Source organism: Osmia bicornis, chromosome 16 (genome assembly GCF_907164935.1).
Source record: "Osmia bicornis bicornis chromosome 16, iOsmBic2.1, whole genome shotgun sequence".
NCBI classification, from domain to species: domain Eukaryota; kingdom Metazoa; phylum Arthropoda; class Insecta; order Hymenoptera; family Megachilidae; genus Osmia; species Osmia bicornis.
Genome location: NC_060231.1, coordinates 6,023,629 through 6,050,006, shown reverse-complemented (window position 1 = coordinate 6,050,006; position 26,378 = coordinate 6,023,629). Strand labels below are relative to the sequence as shown.

Sequence of the window (26,378 nt, the reverse complement as noted above, 5' to 3'; positions counted from 1 at the left end):
AAATAGAATAAATTGTGATCAAGGGATGAACTGAAGTCTTTTGAAACTTATTCAAATAATATTTATATTTCTAGCCTGTTATTTGGAAAAATACAATTTTACATACATATGTACAAAAACAAAAAGTCAAGTCAGATTTTCTTTTATGTGCTTGTACAAGTATAATATACATATGTTCAAAGATACAATGTTTCTCGAACACTTTCTAGTACAGAGAAACATTTAATTAATTAATATACATGTTCGATATTAATTTAACTTATATTAACAACAAATACTTTCTTTTCTGTTTCAAGCATCACTTGTTTCTTCAAGAGTATCTTTCAGATGTCATTTCTATAATAGATTATTGTTTTGTACAATATGCTGGATCATTTTTATATATATATATATATATATTTTTTATACAATCTAACACAAAGTGTTTTAACTAACAATACGTATAATTTTTGTTTGTATTAAACACACAGAATATTTAAAGTTTATAAAAGACATATGTATATTTTTGAAAATAATAGTATTGAATTCTAAAATTTATACTAAGTATCATTATTGTTTTTTCGTTTGATTATTTCATTGTATTTTATACAATATTATCAAGAGGAAACTTTCATGTAGTATTTGTAACAAATTTGGAAAAGTTCTTGTTTCAACATCTGTGAAAATTTACAGCGTAACACAGAAAATATATATACTGTTGGCTATTAATATTTACAATACGTACAATTATAATATATAATAATTTTATTTATTTCTTCCATGATTTTATAATTTTTTTTTGCAATCTTGCACTTTGTCTTTATAATAAAGTGCTCAGCAGAGAAAAATAAATTCAATAGAGATGAATTACACGTATTAAAACCTAATTATAATAAGAAGAAACTAAATGATATTAGAGGAGAGAAATTTTTCTTTCATTTTTTCTTATTATAAAAAGCGTATTATAGGTAAATCTTGTTTACATGAAGAATTGATTAATATGTTAATCATAATAATAAAATGTGTCTTAAAGTGCCATAAATTATTAGAATTGGTATCTGTTAGTATTAATAATTTATATGAGGAATTCTTCAAAGATACATTGCACCTTGGAAACATTTTTATTATTATAATTAACTATTTACAATTGAATGGGCATTTTTGGGTGCTTTCAAGTCCAACACACTGCTTTCAAACGCACACGCATACGCATATACGCATTGAAGATAAAGACAATAAGGCACAGAATACACATTATTATTTACGAGCAATCATTACACCGGATTGCACAGCCCCGACGAATAAAGAAAAAAGGCAAGAGCATTAAAAGGAACTTATCTTGTCAGAAAAATCTGCTTTCACAAATGAAACTACTTATCAGGAGATTTATATTAAAAATACATCACTGGTGTCTTTAAAAATTACTCAGCAGTGTACATGCCAGATATACAATATTGTTTTTATAACTTCAAGTAATATTAATCTGCTTTCTGTAACTTAAAATTTCAATTCAATTAATTTTTTACTTAGAAGAGAATGTTATATAATTTTCCATTGCTTCTTCTTTTTTTCTTGCATGACAGTACCCTGTTTTTTATTCAAGTAAAAATTAAATTTTTCTTACGACAATTGAGTATTTGCTAGTGTAACTAAATTTTTTCTTCAATAATCAGCAAAACAATCATTGAAGTAGCAGATAGCTTGTGCCCTATGGTTATCACAAAAATTGAGTCAGCATTTTAGATTTCCCAGAATATTGTCTCGATTAAAGACATTTATTACTGTACTCAGTTATTTTTTAAGTCTTCTGATAAAAAAAAATCATATTTACATTTGTAGCCTTTTTCAGATTACTCGGGGCGGCGATAAAAAAGATGTGTGTGTGTGTATATATATATATATAATGTAGTAATATTATAATTGTGTGCATTGTGCATGTGTCACACACTATTGAGAGTACTCACACGAAAAAGAAACTTGTTGATCACTTGGAACAATTGACTGTTAATTGTAAATTAAATTGTACAATTGATTACTAAAGAATAGTGACTTCATTTTTGTTGACTAGTGAGAGTACCCTTAGCAATGTCGAATTATGCACATTTTTTACTATCTCACTCATTTACTGTCATGCATTGTTTGACAGTTACTTTTGATAGGTACTGATTGCACAATAGATAAATACAATTAAATGACAATAAACACAAATGAGAAAAATAAATTTTTACTTTAGAAAAAGAACACACTTGCGTCACTTTCATCGATAAAATATCGCAATTTGGAATTCACAGACACGTCCAACATTTCATGACAGTACATTTTCTTATTTTAGAGTATTGAAATTCACATTGTCTTCCTAACCAACCGTGTAAAATAGTACAAGTTACGTTATGCTTATGCTTAAAGGTACAGACATATTTATATCTCTTTTGTTTTCATTCACATACAATGTCGAACATGTTCATACAATACACAAAGTCGTAATTGCATAAGAAACATTACTTCTCGAACGTGATCTACACAATGATTCTTTTAAAAGTATTAGCACATAATGGACAGTTACGAAATAGATGTATGACTTTATGAAAAATGGTAGCAAACAATTATCCTTATGGATTCGTCACGAGACTTTCTTTTGTTAGATTCAAAATAACAATTTCTTCATTTTTATAATGATCAAAAGTGAACAGAGTATTTCTTTAATGATTGATATCTAACATTGGAAGCACCAATCATTTTTCATCAGTGTACAAAGAAACGCGTTAATCTTAATTCATTACACTAAGTAAAGAATCATTAAACAACTAATGACTTGACGTTCTTTAATCGAAGATTATTAGGATAATATGTCCTAGTAAACTGTTATCAAATGTTCTTCAGTCTTGGAGAGTAAAATGTTCCTGGCTTCATGAATAATTCGTGTTTGATTTGTTTCATTATTCTTTTCTCACGTTATTCGTTGAAGAACACAAAACTAAACACAGCTGAAAATGTTACATAGTTGACTTAAATGTGATTGCTATGTTTGTATAACAAAACATTGCCTTTACATTTTATACATATTATCTTATAGCTTCATTTGGTTTTACATTTGTTTTGTTTATAACCAAATCACTTAATATTATTTATCCTTTAATGATAAAAAAAAGAAAAGAAAATGATGACTTCAGTCATTTGGATCATAGTGAACCGCACAAAGCTCTATGCCTCTGTACATGTAAGAATCATAAATAAATTAAAAACATTTATTTTCTTTCCATCGAAACAGGAAGCATAGAGTCTCCGTTTACTGTGACATACACTGTTCAAAATAATTAGATGATCGCTTTATCTAACCGAGATGATCAACTAAATGTTAAAAATCCTACGAGTATAAAATTACTCCTGATATTCAAATGTGCATTCCAAATACAAGATCGCTTAATTAACTTGAGCAGTGTACTTTTTTGGCATGTATCTGCATACTTGTATGCTTCTTTAACACAATTTTCATTCCCTCCTGTTGCCTGTTGAACGCAAAGGGCAATGGGGAACATGGAACGAGACAGAAATGCACACATTCACCGAGGACCACAACATTTTTGTATATACGAGGCACCATTTTCGACGCTACTATGTACAATTTATTCTAGCTAAACGCGTTTTCGGGTGAAAAATACGTGTAATAAGATTCTTTTACAGTGAAGAGAACTAAACGTGCTACCACGTTTACGAGTCTCTCTGTGATTTTTTGTTTATGCTGCCATCACACTTTTGTACTGCTTAAGAAGAATAAGAAGAAAATAATTAGTCAGCGAGAAACGAAGGATTGACGCACAACATGTGACTCGTTGCAGGAACTAACGATCATAGGAGAAGTTGAATCAAACGCGAGATTGCCCCGTCGAAAATCTAATCAACAATTTTCTATTTTCGGCACCGTGTCGATTGGCATCATTTTTTTTGTTTTTTTTTTTTTTTTCATAAAAATGTCTTCACAGGTTCTTCTCGCCATAGGAGACACTTAAACGGGCACGAACCTGTCCACTGAAGCCACGTCTGATCAAAAGAAGCTTCCCGCGAACATTGCTGTTGTTTCGCTGTACTTCTGACATTCTGGACGTCGAAGATGGTCGCAGGTGCTGCCACTTCGCTAAAGGACACCTGTGGAGCACGCACCGTGCTCTTATCTCTGCGGGCTACACCGCGCAACCCTTCCGTGTTCCATAAAGAATTTTCAATTCCGGAACGATTATCTTCTTTATCAGAGAGTTCGTCTTGGACGTCAGCATCTCCCGGTGCGGGTCCCTCTTGAAGATCTTGATACCCGGACGATGGATCAGGAACGCGTTGTCCAAGATAAGGAAGTCGTAGTCGAGGACGCACAATGCGTAACCCTAAAGTGGACGGGAAAGAGAATGAATGAGAATTATATAAATCAAATCAAAGATTATCTCAGAAGAAGTAAGGCTCTTGAACTTGACCGATAAAGTCTGCTTTGGCTTTGCCGAGTTAAGCCACTTATAAAGATAATATAAATTAGAATAGAATGATTTTATTGAAGAATGACTCTCCGTTAATAGATTAGATTTTGGTTTACTCAGTGCACACCTGTGGCATTTTATCGCTTTTCCCCTCCCAGCTGAGCCTCTCGTCGTACAGAGGCTCATGATTGGTCCCTATGAAGATTGGCTCCCAGTGAACGAAGCTACCAGTCCTTTTTCCTACATGGAACACGTGGAGGCCCTCGGTCTCAGGCGCTTCCTGCCATTCTTTGCTTCGAGGAACGTTATGGCAGCTGGAGCATAGCTTCTTGTGGAAAGGGATAGCCGTGCCAGCCTTCAGCATCTGGGACTGAAAGAGAAATAAATCTCTGAAGAAAAGAGTAAACAGATGATCTAACTCCATAGAGAAACAAAGAATATTCAATTCTCTTTATTTATGATGGAAAGCTGTGCTCTGACTGACAGCTGAAAAATGTTCTTGAATGAAAAAGTGGCGGAATTGAATTGAATATTTGATGGAAGTGCGTCCAGTTGGCCAGCTGCGCTTCCCAGCGACGCCATTAATTGCCTGCATCAAGGTCCACGGTCAAAGGAAGCGACATTGATTAAATGACCCTCGTGTCTGCGCCATTTAACGCATTGTCAGACATCGGTGCAGTCGCTGACGCGCTCTTTCGCACGGCGCTTAATTACCTCCAAGCTCGATTTGCTTAAATGTCAAGTGTGAACGGACTCGATGCCGTGCTTTCATTTCGGTACGCTTCCATTTTGCGGCTAATAATAAGCTTTCCCTGTGGTCGGATTTCTCTCTCTCTCTTTCTGTCCACTTACATCTGAATGAGAATCAAGGGTCAATATGGTAGAACAGAGGAGGGAACGGTACGGCAGTCGTGTTCCTTTCTAGGCCAGAGTGCACAGGGATGTCCGTAAACACGAACTCTGACTTACCAACTGAGTCTTGTTATTCGGCGGTTGGCTCTTCTCGTCCACTTCAAAGATGGACAGTACAAAAACTTTTGGATTGGGCTTGTAGAGGCTCGGTTGGTCTCTCTTTCTGATCATCTCGAGGAACTTAGCGGGCAAGTTTGGGCTCGGATAAAGTTCGATGTCGCTGGCACACACGTAGTACGTAGCGGCTGACTCCCTGGCTATATTGCGGCCAACGTTCACAGGGTAAAGCAGCTTTTTCTCGTTCTTGTACATCTTCGAGAACGTCACGTTCACCCATGGCGGTCCCAGCGAGCAGTTGTACGTGTCAGAGGCGACCTTCTCGCTTGGGGGTACCTGTGGGGACGAATGAGATTCTGTAGAGGCATGGAGGACTATGGGTAACCCCCTTGGCCAGGAGACTCCCCACAAGGACAGTCGGACATGCGGACTGCCCTACTAGAACCGTAGATACACCCACCAATTTTGGCACGTGTTTGCTGCTAAAAAAGACGTGGAAGGTGACCAACTGGGAGATCAGGGTGCTGCCACAGTTTCTCGAGTACTTGATCGCGTCCAGCGTCGCCGCGAAGTCTGTGCCAGGGGCGTGCATCGCAATCGATATCGGCGCCCTCCATCGCTCTAACAACGGTTCCAGATTGTCCAGGAACGTGTAGTCCGCGTGAGTGGTGTAGGTCACGCTCTCCCAGCACCTCACCGCCATGCTCATCGGTACGTAATTGTAGAGGACCCAGTAGTCGCCCCGTTGGGCTCTCCTAGGATTCATGGACTTCTCGTTGCAGAGGATGGCATCCTTCAGGCTCATCGTTGGTCGAGCAGATGGCAGGCTGCTGTTCACCTAAATGAGACATCAAAGGAGGTGAACAGTGAGAAACATCGGAGGTGCATCTATGTTGGGATGTTTAGGAGGACATACAATGATTCTTGGGGTACACCTTTTGAAATGTTAAGTACCGAGGATAAGATCCCAACTGATGAACTGCGGATCCATTTACTAAGTAATGTTACAGATCCTGAGGAGGCGATAAATACGAATGGCATCTCAAACGTCGACCAGTTATTTGAAGAGAACAAAAAGGGTATCCACTGGTGAAAGGTTTCGTCGAGGGAAGGTAAAAGCGGTGACGTCAGCCCTGAACGAAATATACGTGGTAAAACGTGAAAAAAGAATGAACCTGCTCATCGAGATTCTTCGTCCATCGGTAATCTTGTCGGGCAGAGGTTGGGCAGGAAACAGGAGAGGATTCTTGGCTGCTGTTCTTAGCCACCCATGGAATATGTACTGCACAATATTTTAATATTAACTTCACATTCGTTTATTAATTTGTCTTTTTTTTTTTTTATAGGATGTTCGCGAATAGAAGCACAATTAAGAGGAATTTCTACTATTTCGCCTTCTGATCATTTTTCTGCTTTCGAAGCAGTCCATTGTTTTTCAAGAAACAAATGAAAATATCATATCGTCATTTGTTGTCTCCCCCTTCCAACTTTCCCCAGACGATCAGCTGTTCAAAAGGGTCAATGAATTATTCACATAGTCGTTATTTATATCCTGTAGCACGGGTAATTTCACGGGTCGATCGTTGATTCGATCAGAAGCAGTTGATTTGTTAACATCATGATGTCATAGAATAGATTGAACCGCCACGATTAGCAGTCATAGCTCTTCGCTCGAGCCAAGTGCAAGGAATCTCTCGTACAATTGCGATAATTGAGAGGAAAGGTCGAGAGAAAATCATGTTTTATCGTGCTTTCCATCGAACAACTCAATTTCCTTGTTACCAGCTTTATTTATTACAATTTTATTTAACAAGCCTGATAACCATCGAACGTAGACGACAAGGTGATTGAACAGTGTTTTAATCCAAGAATATAGCACACTGTGAATGTACAAATCAACACTGAAAGTTGAGAAACACTGATTTTTCATCAGTTTTTTGGATACTTTTTAATTTACGTTAACCCTCGAATGGACCATGAAAAAAGGTACAATTTCCATTTAATTTCCTATTCGATATTATTTTCATTTTTTAAATTTTACGTTGTATCTTTAACTTTAGGATAATATTTTGTAAGTTTGGGTCACAATTGACCCAGACTCCGCTGTTGAAAACTAAGATTCTTCGCAATAGAAATTGCGGCAAAAGAAACAAAATAGTTCTACCATACCGACAGTGGTAATAGACTGTATGACTCAAAACCCTGAGTCAGGGGATTCCCCAAAGCCTGTACCGTCATACTCATTGGGATCCCGATGATTCTTACCCTAGCCTAACCTGACCTACGCCCTCTATACGATTCATCCATAATCTCAAAATCACTCACCGTTTGATTCCGGCCACGATTATCGACAGTCTCGAGCGACGACTTGGTGGTCGGCAGCCTGGTCCTGGCCAGGCTGGTCGAATTGACCCCATGGACAGCCTTGCCAGAGGCATCCTTGGTGGCAGGCAGCGCCGAGGATGTGGCACCCTTCTGGGTACCGTTCACGAGTTCCACTGAGCCGAAAGTGTCCGACTGTAACGGCGCTGCCCAATTGGTAGGCGGTTCCTCGATCCAGGGCCCGGAGGAGCCGAAGTGGGCGCACACGTAGAGCAACACGCAGATGTTGAGCACCACCGACACGCGAAGTGCCCAATTTCTACGCAGTATGCTGAACATGCTCATTCTCCAGCCTCCTCCAGGACCGTGCTCTCCGCTTAGCGCACCTTGATTGTCTTAGGTTCCTTGGAAGTTGTCTTTGGTGTCCTGCTCCACCACCACTCCACCCCGGAGGGGCCCGTGCTGCTCCGCGATCAGGATCTGAGCATGATTCCAGAGATCCTCGACCTCCTCTGACTGCTGCTGGCTGGGAAGAAAAGGCACTGGTTAATGGAAAGTGTTCTGCTCCCATTGGTCCTCTGGAAGCACGATGGCCATGGGGCTCTGGCCCATAGGGAGGTGCCCGGATCACAGGACTGGGCATCGCTATGTACACCAAAGTAAGTCAATTCTAAATTTCTTGAAAAGGAAAATGAAAAGTAGCAGTAATAATTGACACAAGTATCTCAGCCCTCCTTGGAATAGGGAGGATGCTGTGTGGGCGTTGACCTACCCCTTAGGGAAGTCGGATTCTATTACTTTATTCTATGAAACCTAGTAGGACTATACAGTTGCGCGTCTACAGAGACGATGATTACGTATTAATTAAAGGGAATCAACGATGGCATAATCGTCTGATGACTCCTCGGAGATTGAAATGAGGAAATATGGTAATTCCTTGGAATCTTCTTGGCTACCTGTGCCCAGCGAACGATCCTCGAATTAACCTATTGTTCAGCACACTTTCGAAACGCTCGAATAAACACGAAATTTTCAAGCTTTTTGCCCGGGAAAGTTAAACGCGGCAGCGAACGCTGCTTAATTCCCGTCTCGCGCAACACAACGGCGTGTCTAACGATCCAACAGCGAAGCCATTGCCATGCTCGTTCGCAGTCATTCATGCGTAGTGAGAGGCCGGGCAAAAAGATCGAACTAGGAACGTGTCATTATCACCGGTGGCTCGGTTAGGTAACCAGCCATCGCTAACAAGCCGCATTTCTTTCAACGACCCGGCTGCCGCACTCGGGATCATGAATCAACGTTTAAGCAACGTCCAGTGAAATCAAAGTGGAAGATGACTAACGATCAACCGCAGAAATTCATGACGATCTAAGCCCATTTTTTGCCCTAACGGTGGCCCAACACTTCCAACTGATAAACTTTCACTTAGCTTAGCTATGTCCTTGGAGAATACCTGGTCCTTGGTGAAACGATGAAGGATTTTTTGAATGTTGGAATTGTTTTAGGTCAAGCTAGACGTTTTCTACTGTTGCTTTGATAATTTGAATTCAGATCATCTCTGAAGAGATCTAGGGCGATAGAGAAGCTGCTTTACCCTGGACCTTAAGAGTCTTTTAGGGCTACTCGATGGACAGTTGGATTTAGGTCGATAGTAACTTTGCAATTTTAAGATTTATGATTTAGAAAATTAATATTCGAGGCTCTGAAGTTCTGAAGCAAAACGCTTGAGGTCTTAGGAGGGGGAGCCAAGGCTCTAAGAACGAAGGACTCGGATATTTCTCGAACGGCCTAATTAGCGGAACAAAATGTCTTAAATTGAAACAACTCTGATCCTATCATCGGCCACGAAGACGTTGATAATTTTCTGGTTGGTAGGAAGAAAGTTTCACTGAATTTTCTGAGAACAAATAGATAGTTCTCTCTCCTTTGTTTCGTAACTGAGTATTACTGCAGGGTTTGGTAATAGAGTTATTATCAGGTTGAAAGCCGTCTCGTACATCGGCCGGGTATTCAATTAGAAACGTAATGGCGGCGGAACAGCTTCTTTTGTCTGGAATTAGGAATAGTCAGACCTCCAGGTTGTCTTCAAGGAAATTTCACATATAACGAAATTACGTAACTGTTCTTAAATTCATCTTGGAGAATACTTTCGTTTACTTAACGCGATGTTCTTCGACAATAAAATGGAGGACTGCTGTATCGACTTCCGTAAGGGAACGCTACCATTCCTTTTCTATCGATCGTCAGATTTTGTTGGCACAAGAAATGGATTGCGGTACACTTGACTTCCAACGGGTCATCATCGTCCCATTTATTCAAGAAATTTCATACCCGAAACAATCCTTCCCTTGTGCTCCATTTTAAACGGGAAATGATAAAGTAATCGTTCTTGGAAACACACCGGATATTATTTTGTTGCTTGATAAATATAATAACTATGACGTTACACTTGGTCGAAGTTTCTTCGTTTTACTAATTTCTATGGTGAAATTCAACACTCGTCAGATCGATGTCGATCGCGATCCCGAAACGCCCACGACATCCGGCCGTGTCATCCGGTCGTACACGGAAGTAGGCGTAGGTGACCGAAATTGATACGAACTGGTTTCCGAATCTAGAGACAGGCTTTTATTCATCTAGTTCTCTTTACACAAGTCCCTCCAGTGGTCTGATATCAGTTGATGATAAGCATAATTTCTTTTTATTGCCTTTTGTTATTTTTGATCAGTGTAAGCAGAAATATTACAATGAGATACATCTGTTATAAATCAAAGATAAGGATTTACGCTTATCGGTAAGAAAGCTCAGCCTCCTAAGTTTCTTAAGTAAACACACGTATATGGTGTGTTATAAAGCAGTAGAGTCAATTGAACTCGAGGGGGTGGGGTTCAAATTTGGTAACTAAGAAAATTTGGTGGCTGGAAAATTTTGTGACTAGGAAAAATGGTAACTAAGAAAATTTGGTGGCTGAAAAATTTTGTAACTAGGAAAATTGGTAATTGGGAAATTTTATATTTTCCACCTCTATCCTATATCCCACAACTGGTGTCTCTAATACCTCTATGTGGATTTAATTCTATAAATAGACGCTTGGCATCCTATGGATTTTCCATCGGAACAAGGTCATTAACATCAAACGCGACAGGTTTAATGACGCTAATGAGGCTGAAAATAGCAACCGCGGCCACTGGTTTTTTTCCTTTTAACGCGTACAATAACTGCGAGGCCTTCGATTAACGTTGATGTTAAGCAAAAATCTTATCATGCCTTCACGTAAAACGTTTGTCAAGACATGAGAATAGACCTGTAATTTCTTGGCCGTTGCCTCGATAATGAGTCGGTTGAGTCACTCGTTTAACATCACCGCTCTAACTCGTCCTCGACACGTCCCCAGCCCGACAGGACTTCGATTTTTTTGCGAAACTCCCGTCTAACAATTGCTTATTTCCCCGCTCCATAATTCATTTCGTTTCTACGCGACCAACGCACATCCATTTTTCATCTAACATTGATTTTGGGGACGATTGAATGTGTCTAGGGTCCTTCGAGTACGACGGGGAATTCTAATGCGATTCTTCGAATAAAACTTTCAATTTCGCAAGATGGTCTGAAGGTTAATCGCGTCAGTCGATATCAGCAAAAAGACTCCATTTACCAAATTATTTATTATTAACATTCACCGAGACTGAATTCCGAGCTAGAATTCCAAAATTACAGAGAGCAATTTCCTTAATCTGCATTAGGAACGTGCCTTAAATTGCTCGAATCACTGCTATTGTTCGTAGAAAAGAAACGCAGGCTTTGTGGGATTCATCACCTGTCGTTGGAGACCAGAGTCACGTGGCCAACCGGATGGTTCAACGTACTCGTGACTATACAAGATCTAATCTACTTGCGTCAGTTTTCTTCTGGCCTATATGGAAAGTGAGGTCATATTTCTGTTATAGTCATCGTTCACCATAGTCAGCTACCGACTGGCCCTTCCGTGCCGAGGATGACCGTAGTCACCCATTGCTGAGTCCTCCTTGAGGAGGAGAGCACTGGTAATACACTGGTGCACACAGGTCGCTGACAAATTGCTCGAGCAGACTCTGCGTTTAAATTGCCCCATGACCGCCGACCTGGCTGCGTAACTCACGTTGTTCGGCCATTAACGTCGATTATTTCAAGTATGCGCATCTATGTCACGTATGCCCGTAAATCCTACCTTTCAATCGGGCCACTCGCTGCTCCGCTTCACGTCCGTGAACTCGATTTGGCTGTTCTGTCCCCTCCTCTTAAAGTTATGATCAACCATGCGTGCATGGTGTATTAAAGATGATTATAGTCATTAACTAACACGAGATTAAAGGAGACGGTAGGCATACAGGGCCACTCAGGTGGTGGGGTATTAAAGTGCTGGGTAGTGGGGTCCTAGAATACTGAATACTAGGGTACTGACTGCTGGAATACCGAGTACTGGGGTTTTAGAGTGCTAGGGTATTGGGATACTAGGATATTGAGTGCTGAGTATTTGGGATACTAGTGTACAGAGGACTTTGGTACTGGGGTTCTAGAATACTGAATACTAGGGTACTGACTGCTGGAATACCGAGTACTGGGGTTTTAGAGTGCTAGGGTATTGGGATACTAGGATATTGAGTGCTGAGTATTTGGGATACTAGTGTACAGAGGGCTTTGGTACTGGGGTGTTAAATATTGGGGTTCTAGAGTGCTGGGGGTGCTGAGTTCTTAGGGTATATCTTCGATACTGGGTTCTAAGGTACCAAGTGCTAAAACACTGAATACTAGAACCCTGAGTTCTAGGGTACCAAACACTAGAGTACTGAGTCCTATGGTACTGAGCACTAGAATACTCTAAGTCCTTCACTGAGATACTCTACAAACAGCCATATTAGTCTTCGATATCACGTCCTAAAGATAAAAGTGACACCTTTTTATTCAAAATTAGTCTTAGGACCATGGAAGAGCTCGTTCACCAGGGTCATCCTCTTAACCCATAAAGTAGTTTCGGGCATAAGGCGTGAGGTAACGCATTACACAATATTTCAAGTGTATCATGCGTACCGAAATGCGTGCAACAGATCGACCTTTCTACTTTCGAAGTAGCCGTAGGCCTTTTAAAGCTTACGAAACCGTCGCTGAATTGCGGATCTTTCGTGTCAAGGTGGCTAGATGCGATGACGTTCTTCCGGCATGGCGAGGAAATACGCCGCACGCTTATTGATAAGTTTGATGAATAAATTGACGAAGATCATCGCTAAACGTTCGAGTAAACAGGCTAGTTAGACAGGGCACTCTGAAAGTTTTGAGAATTCCCATCAATGCTTTGACTCAAGTTATATTTTGAAATCTATAACTTGCAATAGATGGCGCTACAACTGTTCTATTGATGAATTCTCAAAACTTTCAGCGTGAACGTGATTAGACAATTTATACTTCCATATAAAAATGGAAAACTAAGTAACATTTAGTCTAAAATATGTCAGGGCATAATTAACGAAAGTACCATGTTATTTGCAACAATTACACTCCATTTCCGACTATTTATTGCACGTGTGATTACGTGTACGATCGAGTTCAATTACTTTTCTCAAAACAAAGAAAAGTACAAATTGCAATTTGCGATATTTCTTAAGAAAACAAATGAAGGAAAAAAAGAATCGTCGTGACACGATTACACGATGCATGTCAATGCCACGTGTTATCAAGGAAAAAAAAATAAACAAATTATAAAATGCAAGAATCATCGATTTTTATAGGGAAAACGATGATACGTCACATATCAATCAATACAGCGTGATGCAAACGGATTCCTGCGCGTCTGCAGACAGAGTGGAATGATCGTCCTATTTCCGTCGGCACGTGCAAGGAATGTCGCGACATTGTTGATGAAGAAACATAAATACTTCTTAAACGATGACGAGATATTACATAGAAATGTAAATTATTATACATGGAATTTCTGTTAATTACACTCTGTCTTTATAGCGTTTTCTGGACTCACGCTGAAAGTTTTGAGAATTCATCGGTAGAACAGCTACAGAGCCACGTATCGTAAGCTTCATATTAATTATTTGGCGATTCTTTTTTTCTTTTTAATTAATCAATCTTTTGATCGTTCAACCAGTTTGGATAATCGGGGATTTTCCGTAACTCGTACAGACGGCTCGACTTTCCAATCCAATTAATAAGCTATATTCGAAGGCCGGATTAGAACGGTGTACCGTACAAACGATTTCACGAAATCGAGTTTTTCATTTCGATGATTTTTAATATTTGCGAAACATTGATTGCCGCCTATAGAACGACGCGATTCCCGATAACTCATTTCCCTCCATCCCGTTTTTTCGTCGATCTGAAAATATTCCATTTGTTACAACGTCCTAGTTACTCAATTTTATTCTATCTATTAAACAAGTAGTTGAATTAATTATTTCGTATTAACGAGGCTGAAGAGGCAAAAACGTTCGAACGGAAATGTAAATATGTACAATATGTGTACAGCTGAGGGATTATTAACGACGCAGACGTCGGTGAGATACGATTGAAAAACAATTTTATTTTTATCAGAATTGCAAAAGCAAAAGTGCAAATTGTAAAAGCAAAAGCTTGAGATTTGTGCCGATATTGTGCGGACACCACGTTCGTGCAATTATTTGCGAGCGATAACACGCGAGAATGGAAAGCTAAGAACAGTTTGATAAGTTATTTTTTATTGGCCGTTACGATAAATCGGTGTAAAACAATAAATCAGCAGAAACGTACTGAATTTCCGAAATTCGTTAATCAAACGCAAACATCGTTACAATCGGAACAGCTATTCCAACAAAGATTTCGACAGACCCGAGTTCATTAGCGTTCGAATTATTCTCGAGATCGTAAATGAGGCGGAAGATAATCACGCCTTTAGGCGGCGTCGTAAAGTCCCGAACTTTTGCGGCAGCGCCGAACCGACGAGACGCGCCATCAGTGGACATATCCCCACCATTTTGTGCCGCGACGTAGGGCCCAGTTTCAGACTGACCACTTTCTACGGCGCCACAGGCATTGTGGATTATCCGAAACACAAATATTTCTGTAATGGACTTGATTTTAAGGGTTTAACCCTCGAAGAATAGAATTCAATTGAAACTGGGACTCTCTCCATGGTCCGCCGTTGGAGGATCAGCAATAAGGCCCTTGCCAAAGTGCACGATTGTAATAAATTATTTATAGAAGAATTTCAAAAGTAAATGGACAAATTACAATGGCCAAAGTCGCCCCTCTGTACCAGGCATGCATATTATTCATGAGGCCCCCTTTAATTCTGCAATTCATTGGGGTCCATATTTAATTTGAACCATTATCATATATTCATATAGTGTTTTCACACCTCGGCACACAGTTTTATGACATTACAGGCAACATTTACGACTTGACAAACGGTAGTCTCAATGTCCCAATGCGCCAGGAGACCTACTCCTACTCCTGCTCCACAGGGCGACGTGGTGGGGCGGGACAGCCGAGGCAGGCAGACATTAATGATTCCAAGTGTACGTTGAAAGACGCTGGGGAATAGTTTCAGAACCGGTTAAACTCCCGCGACAACCTTGAGGAGAATTCTGCGGAATAACGAGGCAGACCACGTTTCGCAGCGGGGTGGGGAAGCCTTACAAATTCTAATGGGCAAGTTCACGGTTCCTGAGCCCGTTACAACGCCTCGATCGTCCACTCGGGGACGACTTCTCGGCTAAGCCCGCGAGGGATCGACCTTCCAGGAACTTTTTTCCCTCCTTCGGTGTAGCCCCTGGCTGTTGGGCCTTCTATCGGGTCCTCCGGCTATCTGACACCAGCGGGAAAATTCGCAGACTATCGAAAATATCTTTATACCATCCCCACAGCCCTTGAAAATCGTACGCGTTCCGAGTTGCCCGATGAAGTAACGGGTAACGCGTTTAACCAGTGCACGCCAGGCCACTATAAATAATCACGGAGACCCGTTTCCTGCTTGGCGCGTTAGGTTAATGCGTTGCCACGGACAAAGCGATGTTTAGCTCGGCGAGCACTCGTAAGAACCGGACGCGAGAAAAATCGGCCCTCCGAGCTAGTTCGCGACCACTTGGTTACCTGTTCTCTCGGAGGTCCGCGCGCTCTGTCCATTGACTCGACGTGTTTCTTACGGTATAGAGGTTCGTTGAACATCATTTAAGCGCGGAATTTCAATTATAATGTTGGAGTAATAACCAAATCCTGACAGCACCCTCTACTGTCCACTCGACTAGACAATGGGGGAACTTAGCATATTGTATTAGGATAGATAGTTAAATGAGGATTGTAAGAGGGTTGGTATTGCGAATTCCTTCAAAGTACCATTACTCCCTAAGCTCTCTACTTCTTCGGTAAGTAATGGGGGTATCAAATCTTGGAACCCATAAACTGCTATGTGAAATAAGGTATTGCATGTTTTTCCACAAACAGGAGGAAAGAATATAATTTCTCAAGTCGAGCCCGACGCTCCTTACGTACCTTACGTAACTATAAGGAGATATGCCAATCGGCATTAGCCTGGTTCATATAATCTGGAATAATTTAATAAATCGCCGAGACAGCTTCGATCGCGTCTCAGGGGGGCCGTTTGGAAGCATCGAACCGAAAGGAAATTGCTTCGGCCATGAGGGATCGACGCATTCGGGTTCGACGGGCAGGTGTATCTGACGTATTCGAAACTTTCACGTTGGTGCAATACTTTTTTAACTGCAAGCATTGGCGTAATTATTTGGAAGGGGCCAGGTCTCCTATCTTTACTAGAAGTGATAAATGTTCCAAAAGGGGGCCCAGTCTGTATTTTGGGGAGGCTAAGTCTCCTAGCTTCACTACAAGTGCTAAGGGTGCTAAGGGTCCCAAGAGGGGCCCAGTCTGTATATTGGGAAGACTAGGTCTCCTATCTTTACTAGAAGTGCCAAGTGTCCCAAATAGGGCCCAAGCTACAGTTTGGGAGCCCAGACCCACCCACTGCCAATGGCAATAAAGTCTGCACGATCGATGCCAACCGGTATCATAGAGACCACGCAACTCTTTGTTGTAAAATTGAATACCCTTTTCTCGGAAGTAATTGAAGTCATTAAAAAGAGTAGACAGTTTAACCGACATAGTGTTTTCCTGACGATTATACGGTTAATTTACGTGCACGTGTAATTGAAGCGGTTGATGTTAACAACGAGGAGTTTAATTATCCTCCGCAATGTGCGGCACATGACAATTCAACGATTACCTAATATGCGTTATCTTGCGGCTCGATTAACGCGAACGTATCATAAAATGGAGCGAAAAGCGTGAAAAAACGCGGTTCAACGTGTAATTTCGTAAATAATCACTGGTTATTTAGAAGGACGCACGAATCGCAATTATCTCGACGAGAAGTTTTGCGAAACAGACAGATAAATAATCACCGAGTTCGACGGAACGTGGGATTCCTCGTTTCATCGATGAAAAATGAAACGTTCTTCGCACTTTCTCGCGCGGTTGGGTAAAATAAATGTATAAGATTTTTTTCTTTTTCGTGCGACGTACACGAAATTCCGCTCTTCGCGCGGCTAATTAATATTACAGAAGCTGGAACGCTGATTAAGCTAGTTTTTATCTCACGGTAAATAACCAGATACTCCTTTAGTCCCATAAATTCGTCCGAAGACGCGAGCGTCGCGTATTATTTTTTTTATCTTAAAAAGGCGCTTTAATTATCGATCGGGGAAAAAAAAATTTATTTCCTGCAGCTGTGCGCAGTTCCTGATGAAATATTGCATCCGATATACAGCCTCCTTTTTATCCTCTTCAACTGGAAACTTTGTTCTGATTTAAAGAGAATCGTACGCTATAAATCCATGAATTTTCCTTCATTTCCTTCCGATCGTTTCTCCTTTATTGTTTCTTTAAATTACCCGGTAGCTGTATTAAACGTAGCCATCAATTTTCTTGCTTTTATGGAAATCAGGAACGATGGAATCTGGACGGTGATTTCCGTACAAGTACTGTCACCAGAGATATCGTATTTGGTTTCACTGTAGGAGAGTTCCCTTTACAATTAACTGGATCACAACAGACGTGCGTTCTACTCCACTGCCGTCGACCGTGCTATATAACACCGAGAAACTCGCAGCCGGCATTGAAACCTTTGGAAGCTGATATTTCTTCGCGTTACACGAGTGAATGCAGTTACAACAGGTATAATTGCAAGGTATCGTCTGGAGAAAGGTGGAGGAAGCGAGATCGAGCTGCTTTACCGGACGAAACTGGATGAATAAAGAATCTTTAAGTATCGAGGGAGGTTGGAAAGGGTGGAAGGAGATAAGGAGGGGTTAGAATGAATAGAATTTGATGGCAGAAGGTGGGAGGATCAGCGAGAGTCGAGGAGAGCTGAGAAGAGCTGAAAAGGGTTAGGAGGACTCAGAAGGTCAGGAAGATCTGGGAAGGTCCGATGGGAGGTAGAGGGAACGAGGGAGGGTCAAAGAGTGCCAGAGTGGTATAGGGAGGTCCAGAGAGGGAATATGAGGCGAGGAGTGGCAGAAAGGGTCAGAAAGACCCAGAAAGTTAAAAAGGTCCAGGGAGATCTAAGGAAATTCAAGGGGAGCCAGGGAGACCCAAGGAGAGCCAGGAAACCAACGAGTGCTAGGGTGGTTCAGATAGGTCCAGAGAGCCAATGAGAGGTAAGGAGTGGCAGAAAGGGTCAGAAAGACCCAGACAGTCTAAAAGGTCCAGGGAGATCCAAGGAAATTCAAGGAGAGCCAGGAAGAGCCAGGAAACCAATGAGTGCCAAAAGGATCTAAGTAGATCCAGAGAACCAATGGGAGCTAATAAAAGGTAGAAAATGTCAAAAAGACTCAGAGAAATCCAGAGAGTCTCAAGAAGATTAAACTAAACTGAAAGATCAACAGACACTCAAAAACAAAGTAACAAAACATCGCATTAAGAATTAAATGATAGCATAAGGCTAAAGATAAACCATCAGACGGCTGAAAATACTCGGAAGTGGTGTCAAAACTGAATCAAAGTAAACTAATTATAAATTACTGCGAAGAGAATAGAATATACATACGTCATCGAGTTGAAACCGCGTGCGCGGAGGCGTGATAAGCAAAACGTTGATAATAAACGAATCGATACGCGTCATCCGGAATTTAATGTTGCATGTGACACGCCATGAATAAACATAAGCCGTAGCCAATTCGCGTTTGCAATACCGTTTTATTTTCTTTACCGGCTTTATTGATTATGCCGCGACTCTTGCCTTCGGCGAACCAGCCGAACGTCGAGTGGCTCTTTGACCGATCGCTCACTCCCTATCTCTTGCCCTCTGAACGCACTTTGTCTTTCATAATAAATTGACTATACCATCGAGGAGAATGGAGCATAGGTCAGCCTTAGAGCCCCGCTTTATTATCTTCATTTCAATTTTCCAAATCCTCTATCTATTTTCCACAAAATAGATCATCTTTTTTCAAACTGTTCAAATCATCCAAATACTTAGCGCAGCATAACGATCCATGTGTCGCTAAAATGTTCCCAAGGGCACTTAGCAAGCCGCGTAATAAATTCAATTAAACCCTGCTAACAGTTCCTTATTCGCTAGGAAGCAACGTCAACAAGTTTCCCGAGCACGCGTGTACTTTCACGTCTCATCTTCCGCGGCCCTCTTCTTCTTCCATGAGATAATGTCCGCGATCCCGATTCCAAGATAACACGCGGCTGACGTAACGATTATGTAATTCCCCTGGCGACCTACTGACACCCAGGTCCGATTTTACTTTCGGTCTAGCGACGGTCCGCTTTTGAACCCTTCTACCGGATGAAAGTACACCTTTCAGACTTTCCCCATTTTCACGGCTCCGTGGCATTCCTCGGCGTGCACTTTCTTCGGAACGGCTCAGCGGTAAAAGCGTTTCGAAGAGAAACCATGCCACGGATCTCTCCCGATTACAGATTCGATAACGGGAAATCGGAGAAATCCGAGCCATCATCTGAACGTCTAGTTCGGTCTCTAGATGGTAGTACCGATCGGTAATCCCTACTTCTAGCAACCTTTTGTCAGAAAAGTGTAACGAGAATGTAGAACGGCTCGTGTTCCGATTCAACCTTGATCAGAAAAGCGTTAACAAATGGTAATTAGCGTTTTCTTAAGCGGACACATACAGTTGGTGCGATGAAAGAAACGGCAAGGTTGTAAGAAAAAACAGATGTAGGTTATGGCGACCGTTTCAATTACTTCAAAGGGTTCAGTCTTCCAATTGGATCTTCGACGGGTGATCCGTGGCGATAAAAAGCAACGCGTCCCTGAGCATCGTCGTCGTTAACGTCCGCTCAACTCTGCGTCGACGTAAGACAGAAGGCCGAGCTTTCACCTTACAAGATCGTCCCCGTTTCTTAGATTCTCGTTGTGTCGGACTTCAAGGTCGTTCTGAGGATGTTAGCCGACCTCTGCGTCATTCCGGATAGGATATGCATAATGACCCTAGCGGTGTACCCCGAGCCACCTCCGGTAAATATTTAACGATCCGCTAGAACGGGTCGAAGACGAGCGGTTCGTTGTAATTGGCGACGGAGCTAACGATAAGTAGCAACGAAACCAGGTGCGTTTGAATTCTATATGAGTAAGCGGAAGGAGGGGAGGAACGACCCCTCGAGTCTGACTCAACAGTGAACCTAGGTCGTAAGCGCATTTGGTCGTATCAAGAGGATCTTTGATATGCATTACGACTGTTCCGGTAGCATGGTGTGCTATTAGAATGAAAGCAAACTATATTGTTGGGGGGGGAGTCATATGGACTGCTAGGGAGGGCCCTACTGCAGTGAGAACTAGGGCTTCAATTCTATATGCCACAGGTTTCTGACTTGGAAAGATTCCTGTGTGCCATAGGTCTCTGACTTTGAAAGATTCCTGTATGCAGTAGAATCCTTAAGCAGCAGCCTTTGGGTTAAGTAGAGCTCTGTATAGAGAAGGGCCACATATTCAATAGGTTCCTCTATGGAGCAATCTCCATGTTCAGTAGAACCCTACATACAGTAGCCTTTAGATATGATAGAAGTATCTATACAGCAGGTCCACCCAGTCAGTAGATCCCTGTATAGAGCAGGCCCACTCATCCAGTGGTCATCATATGGGGTAGACCCCAGGTTTAGTAGGGCCCTGTGTACAGTAGTCCCTAGACATAGTAGAGCCAAAGAGGAGGTATAACATTTTTACCTCCTATGTCTACAATTGGATTACTGCTCTCTTCTTGAATATTTGTATCTGATATGAAAGTAGGAGATCAATATATTACTCAATTACTACAATTAAATGGTTAATACAATTAATATTTCTATAATATTCAAACCAGACTCAATCTGCTTTGGAACTGCTGTTGGTAATAACCTGGATTTGGAAGGATCCATGTACATTTTATTTTAAATGCTTACTACATACTCTGCGGGTCTTGTGGTAGTGTTCATATTTCGAAGCAGGAAGATCTTCTCTACCACATGCCTAAAGCCAGGCATGTGAATATATATACTTGAAGCATGTTATTGTTCCAAGATTTATGTTTCTATAGTACCTAAGTTCTTATATTGTTACACACATATTATGACTTTATAATACGTACAAGTCTCCATTCTTAGGAAATCTAAAAAAATTCCCGGTTTATGACGGTCTGAAATGCCATAAACTCTTGCTTTTTGAAGCATACTGACAAAGAAGTTTCCACAATATAGGCTATGTACATACGTAAATCCACAGTACAAACTTGTCGCGCGTTCACGACTGTGAACGAAGATTGCCGAATGGACCTTTAAATGGGTTGTATCACTTTGTCTCTCTCTACAAGTAGTTTTTCTCTCAGACTGTTGCCTCTTATTATACCTACTCTTTGGTAGAGCCTTGTATGCAGCAGGCCTACCCAGGTTCAGTAGAGCCTTGTATGCAGTAAACCCCCATACACAATGGAACTTCATACTAAGTATACCTCAGCTCTCAGTCGCTCGATAATTAGAAAATCAGCACCAAAGAAACAGCTATCTCGCTTTCATCTTGATTCTTCGAGTACCTGTCCGATTATGTAACTGAATATTTACAAATCTTCCTTGCTTGGAGAATCCTCCGAAGACTCGATCGAGTTTCTCTTCCGATCGGTTTAAGTAATTGGAGCTTTAAAAATTGCTGCTCATAACCGTGGCTAGGGCACCGCGATATCTGTAGCCAATAGAAACTTTGTTTGAAGGATTCCTCGGGGATCCTATCAAGTTTCTCGCGCTTCCTCCCTTGTTTCATCGAGTACTGATTATTTCAGGCACTCGGTAATCTAGGACGGCCCTGTTTTACGTATCCGTTTGATAATTAACGCCGGACTGGATGTATCGGAAACTGAAATGCGCTTGTACAGTAATTAATGACGCGAGGATTTATTAACGAACGAAATTTTAGTGGGAAAATCTCCTCCACTGATCTTATCAAGATTCTCATCCATCTTTGAATACTGATTGCTTTCTGTAACGAAGCAGTCTGTAAGAGTCCATCGTTTCGATCTCATCAATTTTATGATGTTGTTAATCGTGTATGTTAATTTTACCGAGATTAATCCTTCGGACAGTATTTCTGTCAGAAGCTCGTCGAGGAAGAAATAATCAGTTTTGCCATTGGACATCTTTCCGAAGGGGAACGAAAGTAGCCTGGGAACAATCCACTTTAGCCGCTAAGCATCGCGTCGAATTTCGGGCACCGTATGGCACGCACGTGTTGTATTATGGCTGACCACAGTCTGGCGATATTTTAACTCTTTTTAACCGAGAAACGATCTTTCCCTATGCGGCCGGGGGTCGTTTACGTAAATTACGTGTTTACGTGCTTGCACAATTTACCGGCTTTCCTAGCGACCACATGGCCCTGGTAACAAGGGGCCAAGTATTTCGTTACACCGCCCCTACGTTTCAATTTCATTCGAAATAAACGCTTTAGAAATGTTCTAGATGAAAAAAGAAATAACGCTTGTCATGACATCGCGTAATAGTACGCGCAACGTTCGTGACTAGCGTAACGATTTGATCTTCTTTAAGAATTTATACGACCAGCCGTCGATACGGTTGTAAAAAATGACAACAATTTGTACCACGTCGAATGAAAGAACGATATATTACACCGATTCCCTTGGGAGTTTAATCTAATTGCTAAGTTAGGTCTTAACACGCGGCCATTTTGTTGCGTGTATGGTCACGCGCTTCCTAGATAAGATGGTGGATCATGTTGGTAATCTTCCGATAAAAATTTAAGTCCCAATCCGCCCCTATCCTATACCCCAGGATTCCCTAGGACAAATGGTTCCCGTCTTTCCCTCTGGACATTCCCAAGGAGAAGGGGTCCCAATGTATGAATCTGGCCTTAAATTAAATAATAATATCGTCAAAATTGACATTTGGAGAATTCCTACTCCCCCTATATCACCATTTTCCCTATAGAATATCATACAATATGCGAGACCTTGCAGAAATGTTTAAAAATTGATAGGGTCCATCTTGCAGGTTAGAAAACCTGATGGCCCCTGGTCGATGACTCGATGACAGACACGCAGGATCTCGCCCTGGTTGCACTTCCTGTTACCATATCAGAGACCGCAACTATTCAAATAAGAATTTGCATGCCTTAAGGAAACAGTCGAAGATAAGCGGGAAGCGTTGAAATTTATACCACTAGTCGTTCGTTGGCCGGTTAATCCAGTGGATAGAGTCGGTTCGTTTCACGAAAGAGAGAGAGAGAGAGAGAGAGAGAGATGAAAGTAATAATTCCCCACGCCGCGGAATATCAATAACAGATCACGGCTAGAATTGCGTACTATGCTGAGTCACAATTAATTACCTACGAGGGAAATCCAACAGACATAACGGAACTACTCTCTTATAGATCGTGTTTAACAATTGATCACTTGTCGATAAATAATTATAACCTACAAAATATAATGGTTTTTATTCCTTGTCCGTCTCACGCACGAACCGTAATATGGATCAAGAGACGCTTGCACCCTCTATCGATTATAGTTCGTCCATATCCCTAGAACGTATTTAATGAAGCGACGCGGTTGCACGCAAACTTCCTGACTGACTATTTTTCTACAGTTCATTCACTAATGCTCCCCAGGAAGCTAACGAAACTTAGGCGAGTTCGCCTGTCGAGAACGATTAACCTCCCTAAATCATGAACGTTCCGTGCGTGTTTCGTGTAAAAGTTAGTATCATTTCCCTCGGCTAAGTAGTCCCGCTCTCTACCAGAAAAATTAGACAAAAGTATGGCGTAACTCGTAGCGAAACTTCGTTTTCGATTGTGACTTCTTTTTCCTGGACGGTAATTTGTGTTCTGAATTGAATAGCTCGCTTCGTACACCGACATCCGGCTATAAATAATTCATAATTGCCTCTATTCTTTTTTTTCTGCACTATTTTGTTATAGAAATCAGCGGGATATTTATTTGCTGAATCACGAGTTCGAAATATTTTGAGGTTACTATTGGCCACTTTCAAAATTCGCGGGCTTTCACTTTCAATATTTTTCTTTATCAATACTAAAAATAAATATTTTAATTCTGAAAACGAATATTAACGCGGTTTTTATTTAACCCTTTACCGAGGATAAATATTACTTATATGACCCTCCTTCCTTCGCATTTTTGTCACGTCGAGTATTACGTCCAGGCCATCGCATGCATAAAATTCTACTCTTATTTAATCTTACATATCGTGCGATGAAAGAAGGATAAAAATATTTATTCGAAAATGGAGGATTTCATCTAACCTAAGTATTCAATGCACGGACAAATACGATTGTTATTTAGTTTTAGGTTAGAGAAACAGATTTCTATCTAATTTAAACGCAACCAATCGAACCATTATCATCTATTCTCTTTTCCATTCGTCGTTTGACACAGTTGCACGAACTTCACAGTACATTTTCAGCCCTGCCGTTTAAATTTCAAAAATGCAGACCTCTAGTTAAATTTCGCGCGAATAATTTTTTCACTTTCGGGAAAATATTGGGGAAATCCCAATTGAAAAAGAAAAAAGAAGTAACGCGGACATCCGTAGACTCGATAATCACACGTTTTTCTTTTCTTTCTCGTGATGGGGAAATTGCTTTAAAAACAACTGCGTTTCGAAATCGAACGGAATGAAGTTGTCGGTCGATGTCGATTCCTGTACGAATATTTTTGAAAATGTTTTGATCAAGAAAAACATATATAAATCTTGAACGCAATGATGTATATTATAATTAATTCTTGTAAACCATCATTGAGTCAGCTCTTGGACATTGCGACTTTAATTACTTAAGCAAATTGTTCGATATATTATACAGTGATTGTTACATCTCGATAATCGAACAATTGTGCTATCGAACGGAGCATACGCTTAATTGTTCACGATAATTTGATCAGAATAATAAATTAAATACCATTGATAGTTTAATATTTCAAGCTGCTTAAAAAATTATTTTGGTTGCCATTTTAGCGAATGGCTAGTTCAATTTTCAGATTCTCAAGGGATTAATTATCTCCCGTATTCATCACTATAAATTACAGAACACTCTGCGTTTACGGTAGCCTCTAAATCTTTAACCAGCAAGGTACATTTAATATTTAACAGAAAAGAAACTCGCAAATAAAATGCTAACCATATTCAACCCCGTATGTAGGCCGCCGGTATGGTCGTTGCATATGCGTATATAATTTAGTAGCCCTGTTTCAGCCGGTATAAACAAAGTCTCAAACGATTCTCATGAAAACGTTCAAGAGAAGAAAAAAAAAAGGAAGCAGTCAAACCAGTGTTGGCTGATGTACCGCTAAAATTCCAATCAAAATTATCGAGAACTCACCGCGGACACTTTCAGCGTGACATCTCGGTGGCTGAGAATTTCAGAAAAATGTCGTACACGATTTTTCGATCCCGTAAACGAGCCTCCTCCGTTGCACTTGCACCACTGAATAACCCGATCACGGCCAGTCAAAAAATCCACGGTATGAGGTTCATCGTGATGCACGCTCGAGTTCCAAGTATCTTTCACCGGCAGACGTTTTCTGGCCGGGTAACGAAACTCGTGCGAATTCACGTATCTGATCACGAGGTGTTTCCACTTCGAGAATATACCCTCCAAAGCCGTCGAGTTTTCAACCCGCTCCGTGAGGGAGAGACACGACAGCATATAGAGATGGACAGATACGGACGTCGAACGCGGCCCGGTACTAAACGATGCAACTTTAAAATCCGAGTGAAGAGCGTGACATCGAGTTAAAGAGAAAGGGACGAGAGCGTGCACTGAAATACCTCCCCCTCGAACCAGCAAAACTGCACCGCTCAAGCAACAGCATCCAATTGCCCACATCGAGCGATGGCGCCATCTTTGCAGTTTCTTTTATCTCCGATGATAATGAAGATTCCTACTAAATTCGGCTCCTTTTATCGATCGCGGATAAAATTGAAAATAAAGAAAATTCTGTACAATTTTTATACCTGTGTGCATCCTAGGAATCATAATTTAAATGTACACAGCATTTGAGATAAATATATTGAACGTTTTGTTACTTTAATTTTTATTTCTGAAATGCTATGCACAAACTATGTAATCCTTTTTAAAAGTTAGGGGCTTAAGTTTTT

At 40.9% G+C, this 26,378-nt stretch overlaps 1 protein-coding gene across 2 annotated transcripts; it reads right to left on the bottom strand.

Moving 5' to 3' along the window:
• Positions 1-46: 46 nt before the first annotated feature.
• On the bottom strand, positions 47-26,029 carry LOC114876702 (beta-1,4-glucuronyltransferase 1). 2 transcript variants are annotated; one of them, XM_029188474.2, is made up of 6 exons: positions 25,600-26,029; positions 7,737-8,259; positions 5,872-6,249; positions 5,412-5,747; positions 4,570-4,812; positions 47-4,355 (listed from the first exon to the last, which is right to left on the bottom strand). In XM_029188474.2, the coding sequence occupies exons 2-6, from the start codon at positions 8,076-8,078 to the stop codon at positions 4,158-4,160; spliced, it is 1,497 nt and encodes a 498-aa protein (XP_029044307.1). In that variant the 5' UTR covers positions 8,079-8,259; positions 25,600-26,029; the 3' UTR covers positions 47-4,157. The 2 variants fall into 2 exon arrangements, with proteins under 2 accessions (XP_029044307.1, XP_029044308.1); XM_029188475.2 differs by having other exon boundaries at positions 7,737-8,255.
• Between the last annotated feature and the right edge of the window lie 349 nt (positions 26,030-26,378).